A 10538-nucleotide genomic window follows, 5' to 3' on the forward strand; every position below is an offset into this window, starting at 1 on the left:
GTACAGTGGGTTCAGAATTGCCATTTCACCACTCTTTGGTACGGCAATGGCGTTACAGTGGGTGAATAATTGCCCTTTCATCTCTCTCTGGTAGTGCAGTGGGAGGTACAGTTGGTTCAGAATTGCCCTTTCACCTCTCTGGTGGGGTAGTGGGAGGTACAGGGGTATAACAATTGCGATTTCACCTCTCTCTGGTGGGGCGATGGGAGATACAGTTCGTGTTCGTGTGTGGACCTCATTTCAGATCCCAGAGTGTGCGATGCTGCCAAATAAAACTGGCCCCAAATCTGAAGGGATGGACAACACGAGAAACAAGGGCACCGAGATATAAATGTACAGCATTTGTTTATCGGGAAATAGAACTATGCAGATTCTCCCAGTGGGACGAAAGTTGCTGAAATGACTTTGAGGTATCCTGTCATTAAAGAGCTTCTCTTTGTCTCCAACCTATATATGAGCTGAGAGCGCTGAATGTACCAGCTTTGGCCACAAGTCCGACAAATATTCTGCTTCAGATTAACAGCCCGCCGCTTGGCTAAAATAGGAAACAATATTAATTGAGCGGCTGTGTGTGTAACTCACGATTGGAAGAAAAGGCCTTTATTGTTTTTTATTTAAGAACTGAAAGGCAATCGAGAGATTCTCATTGATAAGAATTGATGTTGTCCATCAGAACAAGGGAAATATTCACAAAACTGGGTTTACCTCTGGATTTATTGACGGTTCTGTTGGTGATCTTCAAGGAGATCGCTTCATGTCCAACCACACAGGAGTAAGAGGCGCCGCTGGCCCACTCGTTGGCTGCAATGGATAGCAGGCTGTACACAAAGAATGATCTGCTGCCATTCTCCGCCATCACCTCAGTGTTCTTGTAGTTGACCGGCTTGTCCTTGACGGTCCATTTGACGAAGATCTCTCGGGGGGAGAAACCTCTCACTAAGCAGGTGAGGCTGACCAACCTCTGAGCAGAGACTTCTTCTGCCGAGGGCAGGAGGACAGAAACGGCTGCTTCCCATGGATCTTTCGCTGTAGAACAGTTACAATAAAGGCCAATGAACTGGACAGTTCCAGAGAAAATGGTGGGAGTTTTAATCTAATAAAACAGGCGTGTTGAGGTTGTGAGGGTGATTAAATTGGTAAAAATCGGAATCCCGACATCAACCCGACCACTCCTGGTTGCAATATTTTATTTGAATAATATATTTATAGGAGGCTGGAATCCTCTATTTTAACCTCTATTCGGTTTTTAACTGTAGCTGGTCCGGCTTGACATACTGTGTAAATCCCAGCAGTTACAGCTGCACCCAGGTGGTTATTGCCCTTACACCTCCCTCCTGGATCCAGGGTCCCTGCCTAACCCACCCCCCGCGATCCGAGAGCTTCTCACTCGGATTTCAATCCTCCTCTTCTCCCGGGTGGCCTGTGAGACCACCACCACCAACTCGCCTTCTCCGTTTAAATTCGCCAATGTCCCGTAGTTACACGTCAGAGAAATATGCTCTTCGTTGACATTTAACGCTTTATTATTTCCCCTCTGGGGCCTCTCTGGTTTACCATCCCGCAGCAGAGTGAACATAATCTTTCTCTCTGAAATCTTGAAGGGTTAGACTTGAATTTACTGCACAGATCAAGGCGATTTGGCCAACCGGTCTATGCCTGTGTTTATGCTCCATACAAGCCTCAACCTGACTCAGTTCATCTAACGCTAATAACATACCCTTCTATTCCTTTATCGCTCATGGACTTATCCAGTTTCCCCTAAAATACATAACCTCAGGTCAAAGAGTGGGATTACCAAACTGAATGATCAGAGTAGCCATTAAGCACTTTATGTAATGAATTGGCCCTTGAACATGCACCGGAAATATTCACAGTGTCTGACTTATTGCAACAGTCTCCCCGCTCACCCTTTTCCTTGTGGATAGAATCTCTGATAGGAGTCGGCATATCCTGCTGGCTCACCACGCAGTAGAACTTATCCCCACTCAGCGAGTCTTGTGTCGAGATGTTTAAGTTGCTGATCACTATGTTGGGATCCTCACCGGGTTGGACGGCAATCTCTGATTTCAAAGCCTCCTTTTCTCTGGTCCAGGTAACGGTGAGCCCATAAGGAGCGTCAGACACGACGCAGGTTAAGGTCACCGTCGCCTCCCGTAAGTCCTGTGCCAGTGACTGTGATTTTTGAATCGCTGCATGGGACATCCACTGCAAAACAGGAATGAAAGTCAGGAAAAGCTGCATCTTCAGAATCAGGACACAATATTTAGCCTTAACTCGTTCAAGGGGGCTAAATCACTTTTGAGATAGCAACCTCTCGCTGTTGCTTTAACACCGACGTTATTGGAAGGACAATGAATTGGCAACGATTCGGGGAGATCTGTAACATTTCCTGTGTATTTGCTGCCAGAGTCACCTGTAATTGGCTGTGAAGCAAATAACCAGCGTAAAACGGGAATACATTGTGGTGCAATTGTGTTAGGCACTGAATAGCGCTCTTCCTGAAATCCCTTGCTCCTTTATACCCATCTATAGATCCTTGCATCCAAACGCATCTCCGCTGGTTGTAATAGTGAAGCCCAAATAGCCCGAAGGTCAAGAGGTCTACACCAGCATTACTCTCGTTCGAAACAAGTGTCAATTTAATTTCAGGATTTATGGGACAACAGGAAACAAAGCTAAGTTTCTGGTCACTTGCTGTGATCTTTATTGCGGTGAAAATGTGCAGGAACCAGTCACAGCCCCCGTCAGAGGAGAAGTGCAAGGTCCGGAGAATGGAGTTCCAAAGGGTCTTTTGTGGTGGGGCATCATTTTTAATGATGTGAGGTAGTTTGTTAATTTCTGTCATTACTGAACATTTATCATGTCTGGTGAGAGAGAGTCAGAGTTAAATATGACCTCAGGGCATTAATAGCAACATAGGAACAGGAGGAGGCCATTCATCCCATCTATCCTCTCCCGCAATCCAGTTATATCAGGGCTGATCTACACTCAACACCATCTTCACGCCTTGGTTCTGTAACCCTTGATAATCTTGCCTAACAAAAATCTATCAATCTCACTTTTCAACTTTTCAATTGAAACCAAGCTTCAGCAGCTTTTGGGGAGGGAAATCCAGACTTTCTGTGAAGAAATCCTTCCTGACATCACTTCTGCACGATCCAGCTCTAACTTTAAGATTCTGCTATTTGTACTGGACTTTTCCAACAAAGGAAATAATTGTTCTACATCTACTTGATTAATTGTATTTATCTACTTGAACACCTCAATTGTATCACCTCTTAATATTTTCTACTCGTCTCCTCATCATTTTATTTTATTAGTCCCGGTATAATTCGGGTAAACCTGAACTTTATCGCCTCCATGACCAGTATATCCTTCCTGAGGTGCGGAGCCCAGAATTGGACTCAGCGCTCTGAATAGGGTAGATGCCCATTCCAACAGTGGGTTCCAGGACAGTTAGCAGTAAAGGGTTCCAGACTCCGACTGCCACTCCGTATATGATCAGCCAACTCAGGATAAACCTGAGAATAAGGGCACGTTACTCACTGCCTGAAATCAGAGCAGGGGGAAAGCTTCGTTGGCGAGTTTATTAAATCCTGAACAATGAGGAATCCTGAACCAGAAGATCGTGGGTTGAAGTCCCACTCCAGATACTTGATCACAAAATGTAAGCTGAGATTCCCAGTGCAGTACTGGGGGCGTGGTGCACTATCGGAGGTGCCGTCTTTCGGATCACGTGTTAAACCGAGGATCCGTCTGGCCTCAGGTGGACGTAAACGTTCCCCTGGAATTATTTCAATGAAAAGCCGAGGAGTTCTCCCTGGTGGCCTGGGAATATTTATAGCTCAAAAAACACCACTAAGCAAAATATAATCTGGTCATTATCACACTGCTGTTTGTGGGAGATTGCTGTGCACTAAATGATTGCTGCACGTTGTACATTACAACTGTGATCACATTTCACAAATTAATTCATTGGCTGGCAAGCGATTTGGTTCAGACTAAGGTAGCTGAAGGCGCTGTTTCTAGGCAAGTTTGTAATCACAATAATACACAAACTGCATGATTGGAAATTAGGAACAGTTCGGTGCTTTTTACTAATTTCAATAAAAGTCCTGACTGAGATCAACGCTCAGAATGGTCTGTAACCTCCTGGGATTGTACCTCTTACCCGGAGATCTGATGAAGTTACGGCTTTGCGTGACCCCTTCATGAGTGACCTGGCAGGTGTAGACCGAGCCGGTGAACCATTCCTCGGCGGGGACTGTCAGCCGACTGGCCGCCGAGAAGTTCCCGTTCACCTCAAATACGGGAGAGGTGACGGAGCCCGAATCTAGGAGTTGTCCACTCTCCAGCCAATTCACGGTCAGTGACTTTGGCCGGAAATCGATGATTGAACACACGGCGCTTGCATATCTGCTGCTGGTGATTTGTTCAGTAGAACTCAGCGTGAGGAGAACAGTTGGAGGGATGATGTCGCGTTCAGGATCTTCAAGAGAAGACAAATTATTGACAATGCTTGCAAAATCAATCATTAAGAAATGCAAAGTGTCCTTATATTTTAACAGGTTCTTCGCTGTCAGACTAACACTAACCTGGCATTTACAGAGAGCAGAACTGTGCATAGTCTTCTCAGTGTGATCTGAAGACCGGAACTGTGCATAATATTCTTAGTATGATCTGGAGACCAGAACGTTACACGGTATTCCAAGAGTGATTAGGAGACCAAAACTGTAAACAATATTCTTAGTATGATATGGAGACCTGAACTGTGGACAGTATTCTAAATGTGATATGGAAACCATAACTGTGCATAATATTTTAAGTATGATAGGGAGACCAGAACTATACACAGTATTTTAATTGTGATATGGGAGACCAGAACGGTGCACAGTATTATAAGTGCGATAGGGAGACCAGAACTATACACAGTACTCTAAGTGTGATATGGAGAACAGAACTGTACACAGCATTCCAAGTGTAATATGGAGACCAGAACTGTACACAGCACTCTAAGTGTCGTCTAACCAAATTTCTGTCCAAGTTGAACATACCTTCTCATCTTATCACAGTTTGCCCTGTATCCCACATCACTAACCTAGCATTGTGATGGCCTAGAACGACACACCACGTCAAACCTCGCAGTAGATTGTGCTGCTGCACACCTCTGACTCGGTGATGGTTAACCGGCTCTTTTTCGTTCTTCCAGGAAAGGCTGATGATTTTATCTTTCTTTCAGGAAAAGCTGGTGATTTTTGGTTAGTAGTCCATCGCCAAACAGCGGAAGCAGTTTCTCCCTACTCAGCGCACTGTGATCTGGGCTCTATTCCATTCTATTGAATGGACGTTTCTTGAGTTTCCTCCTTCCTCCCACTCAATAAATAATTCGAATTAAATACCATTCCAAAATCCGGTTAATTGGAAGTTTCTCCTTAAAACGGCCCATTTCAATTCCCATTGTAGTACTTGTTATATAACAATGACCTGGACTTGGTTATAGAGAATCCATCTTGAAGTCCGAAGATGAAGCAAAACATGGCTACGTAGCCAATAGTGAGCATGATAGTAACAGACTTGAAGAGGAATCAGAGAGACGAGTGAAATGGGCAGGGACATGGCAGGTGCAATTTAATGCGGATAATTGAGAAGCGGTGCACTTTGGGTGGAACATGGAGAGGCAGTATCATCTAAATAGTATTGTTTTGAGGGGATACAAAAACAAAAATATCTGGATATTGCACCCGTGTCAATATTACTAAAAATGTTCGGAAATGCTCACTGAAAGCCGAATTGTATGCGTTTGTATGTGGGGTTGGGGTTGAAGCCCAGATTCTCAACGAGACAGAATCCAGACTCTCACAGGACCAGGATAGCCGAATGGTTGAGGCGTTGGCCTTAAAATTCAATGGGTTTTTCCCGCGTGGGTTCGTACCCAACTCCTGGTATCTCTTTAATTTAACACGGATTTCCTACCATTCTGATCAGTGAGACCGGATTTTCATCGGTTGAATCAGCAAATTTCTGTAACAATGTGACACTCTGAACCGATAATGAAATGAAATTGTGAAATGTATCTGTGTCGCTCGGTCTCTGCCTCTCTCTCTCTCTTCAGAGTGTTGTGCATATGTTTGAGTCTTTGTCTCTCTCTGTCTGTCCCTGTTTCTCTGTTTATCTCTGTCTCTCAATCTGTCTCTTTCTCACGGTGCCACGTCTGTTCCAATGGGATTCTCTCAGACTCTTTGCCTGACTGGCTCTCTCTTTCCCATCATTTCGGTCTGTCCATGTCTTTGCCTGTCTCTGTTAGTCCCTGCCTGTAAGCTGAGAAGTATTTCCATCATTTTCTGTTTTAGTCTCTATCGCTCTCTCTCAATCTGTCTCTCTCCTTGTCACTGTCTTTATCATTGTCTTTCTCTCATTCTTTCCCTCTCTCTCTTAATAGATCACACACACACATCTCTGTATATGTATATGTTTGAGTCTTTTTCTCACTCAGTCTGCCTCTCCTTCTCAGTCTCACACTTTCTGTCTCTCGTTGTCTCTATCTCGCTGTCCGTCTCTCCCTGTTTGTCGGTTTGTCTCTGTCTCTCAATGTGTCTGTCGACTTCTCATGGTGTCCAATTCTGTTCACACTGGCTCGATTCCTGCTCTGACAAAACTGGCACTCGACAGTTCCTCGTTAGTATAGTGGTGAGTAACCCCGCCTGTCACGCGAGAGACCGGCGTTCAATTCCCCGACGGAGAGGCAGTTGTTTCAAAATATAGAATTTTACTTCTGTTTCTTGGTAGAGATTCATATTAAAAAGTTCCAGAGCAAGAAAGAACTGTAAAGGTACATGTAGAAGATAGAGCCTCTTCCAGATTTTTAGCAAACGGAGACTTTTTCACGATTCTTTGGCCGTCTGCTGCACAGAGATGGATGACTGAGTTTTTTCTGAGTGTTGTTTACATTGTACATTAATGATTTAGACGAGGGGATTAAATGCAGTATCTCCAAATTTGTGGATGACACTAAGTTGGGTGGCAGTGTGAGCTGCGAGGAGGATGCTATGAGGCTGCAGAGTGACTTGGATAGGTTAGGTGAGTGGGCAAATGCATGGCAGATGAAGTATAATGTGGGTAAATGTGAGGTTATCCACTTTGGTGGTAAAAACAGAGAGACAGACTATTATCTGAATGGTGACAGATTAGGAAAAGGAAGGTGCAACGAGACCTGGGTGTCATGGTACATCAGTCATTGAAGGTTAGCATGCAGGTACAGCAGGCGGTTAAGAAAGCAAATGGCATGTTGGCCTTTGTAGCGAGGGGATTTTAATACAGGGGCAGGGAGGTGTTGCTACAGTTGTACAGGGCCTTGGTGAGGCCACACCTGGAGTATTGTGTACAGTTTTGGTCTCCTAACTTGAGCAAGGACATTCTTGCTATTGAGGGAGTGCAGCGAAGATTCACCAGACTGATTCCCGGGATGGCGGGATTGACCTATCAAGAAAGACTGGATCAACTGGGCTTGTATTCACTGGAGTTCAGAAGAATGAGAGGGGACCTCATGGAAACGTTTAAAATTCTGACGGGTTTAGACAGGTTAGATGCAGAAAGAATGTTCCAAATGTTGGGGAAGTCCAGAACCAGGGGTCACAGTCTGAGGATAAGGGGTAAGCCATTTAGGATCGAGATGAGGAGAAACTTCTTCACCCAGAGAGTGGTGAACCTGTGGAATTCTCAACCACAGAAAGTAGTTGAGGCCAATTCACTAAATATATACAAAAGGGAGTTAGATGAAGTCCTTACTACTCGGGGGATCAAGGGTTATGATGAGAATGCAGGAAGGGGGTACTGAAGTTTCATGTTCAGCCATGAACTCATTGAATGGTGGTGCAGGCTAGAAGGGCTGAATGGCCTGCTCCTGCACCTATTTTCTTTGTTTCTATGTTTCTATGTTTCTATGAATCTCTACCTTGTACTCACAAGGTTTGCACAGGACTAGGGTAGCCGAGTGGTTAAGGCGTTGTCCTTAAAATTGAATGGGGCTTTTCCCGCGTGGGTTCGTGCCCTACTCCTGGTATCTCTTCAATTTGACACGGATTTCCTCCCATTCTGATCAATAAAACCGAATTTTCATCGGTTGAATCAGCAATTTTCTGTAACAATGTGACACTCTGAACCGATAATAAAATTAAATTATGAAATGCATTTGTGTCGCTCGGTCTCTGCCTCTCTCTCTTCAGAGAACTGTGCATGCGTTGGGATGTTTGAGTCTTTGTCTCTCTCAGTCTGACTCACTCTGTCTGTCCATGAAAGACACAGTACTCGTGGCCGAGTGGTTAACGCGACGGAAGAGAAATCCATTGGGTTATCCCGCCAGGTTCGAATCCTGCCAACAACGATTCTCAGCATTTTTCATTCTATTTCACAATTTAACCGGTTCTCTGGCAAACTGATCCTGAGATAAATGGAATAACGTCCCACACCTTTCAACACTGACAGTTTATTCTCATTTTTATTAATCTGCAATATTCACGATACATCCGTTTCAAAAATCGCAAACATCAGTCAAAGTTGCGACAGTGATTCAGCCTGTATATCCCTCGAGATGTCTAAGGCATCTGTGCATGCCCGTTGGTGCGTGCAAATTTTTGGTTATGTGTGTGTGTGTCTCTGTGTCTCTCTATCTCTATATATGGCATGTTCGCCTTCATAGCTGGGTGATTTGAGTATAGGAGCAGGGATGTCTTACTGCAGTTGTACAGGGCCTTGGTGAGGCCATACCTGGAATGTTGTGTTCAGTTTTGGTCCCCGAATCTGAGAAAGGACGTACTTGCTATTGAGGGATTACAGCGAAGGTTCACCAGCATGATTCCCGGGATGGCAGGATTGACATCTGAGGAGAGACTGGATCAACTGGACTGGTATCCACTGGAGTTTAGAAGAATGAGAGGGGATCACACAGAAACATATAAAATTCTGACGAGATTGGACAACTTAGAGACTGGAAGAATGTTCTCGTTGCTGGGGTGTTTGAGACCAAGGATTAAATTCTAAAAATAAGGGGTAAGCCATTTATGACCGAGATGAGGAGAAACTTCTTCACTCAGAGAGTGGTTAACCTGTGAAATTTTCTACCGCAGAAAGTCGTTGAGGCCAGTTCGTTAGATATAATCAAAAGGGAGTTAGATATGGCCCTTATGGCTAAAGAGATCAAGGGGCATGGAGAGAAAGCAGGAAATGGGTACAGAGGTTGAATGATGAGCCATGATCTTATTGAATGGTGGTGCAGGTTCGAAGGGCCGAATGTCATATTCCTGCACCTAATTTCTATGTTTCTATGTTGATGCGTGTATATTTTTGCTTATTGTGTGTGCGTGTATCTGTGTATGTCTATCTGTATGTATGTATCTGTGTATGTGCAAATGTCTGTGGAAATCATCACCATGAATTTGGTACGTCCTGGAACTTTTAAAAAAACTTGGGGAAATAATACGGTTGTGAACTTTGGTTCAGTGGCTCCATTCTCGACTGAAGCAGGAGGTTGTGTGTGTAAGTCCCACTCCTGAGACTTGAAAACATCATCTTGGATGACAGTCAAATGCATTATTTGGGGAATGTTGCATTGTTGAAGCTGTTGACCATCGGCTGAAATTTTAAATTGAAGCTCCATCTGCCCCCTCGGGTGTATGTGAAAGTTCCCAGAGCCTTAGTCGAAAAAGAATCGGAGAGCTGCACCCGTGTCAATATTACGAAAAATGTTCGTAAATGCTCCCTGAAATCCAATGTGTCTGTGTGTCACTGTGGGGGTGGAGCTGAAGCCCAGATTCTCACCGAGGTAGAGACCAACCACTGACATGATCACGACCAGGATGGCCGAGGGGTAAAGGCGTTAGACTTAAGATGTAATGGGTTTATACCCACGTGGGTTCAACCCCGCCTTCTGGTAATTCCTTAATTAAACAGAGATTTTTCCCATCCTGCTCAGTGATACCCGATTTTCATCTGCTGAATCACCAATTTTCTGTAACTATGTGACACTCTGAGCCGAAAAAGAAATGAAATTTTGAAATGTATCTGTGTCACTCTCTCTCTTTAGAGAGCTGTGTTTGTGTTTTCGTGTTTGAGTCTTTGTCTCTCTCTCTGTCTACCTCTCTCTGACCCACTCTGTTTGTCCCTGTTTCTCTGTTTGTCTCTGTCTCTCAATCTGTCTCTTTCTCACGGTGTCTAGTTCTGTTGCCATGGGATTCTCTCAGACTCTCTGTCTGACTGTCTCTTTCTGTCCCGTTATCTCTGTCTGTCCATGTCTTTGCCTGTCTCTGTTAGTCCCTGTCTCTAACCTGATAAGTATTTCCATTATTTTCTGTTTTTATCTCTATGTCTCTCTCTCTCTATCTGTCTTTCCCTCGATCTGTCGCCCTCTTTGTCTCTCTTTTTGTCCCTCTTTTTCTCTGTCATTCCATAACTATCTGCCTCCCTCTCTTTATGGAGCATGCAAATACATCTCTGTGCACGTCTGTGTTTGAGTCTTTTTCTCATTCAGTCTGATCCTCCCTTTC

General features: G+C 44.4%; 1 gene segment (V, D, J or C); it reads right to left on the reverse strand.

Annotated features, from left to right (window-relative positions):
* Positions 1-643: 643 nt before the first annotated feature.
* On the reverse strand, positions 644-9838 carry LOC139235411 (Ig heavy chain C region-like). The segment is given in 5 exon segments: positions 644-1026; positions 1908-2205; positions 2297-2423; positions 4165-4489; positions 9814-9838. Coding segments are annotated over 5 exon segments (1158 nt in total).
* Between the last annotated feature and the right edge of the window lie 700 nt (positions 9839-10538).

Source organism: Pristiophorus japonicus, chromosome 23 (genome assembly GCF_044704955.1).
Source record: "Pristiophorus japonicus isolate sPriJap1 chromosome 23, sPriJap1.hap1, whole genome shotgun sequence".
Classification (NCBI taxonomy): Eukaryota; Metazoa; Chordata; class Chondrichthyes; family Pristiophoridae; genus Pristiophorus; species Pristiophorus japonicus.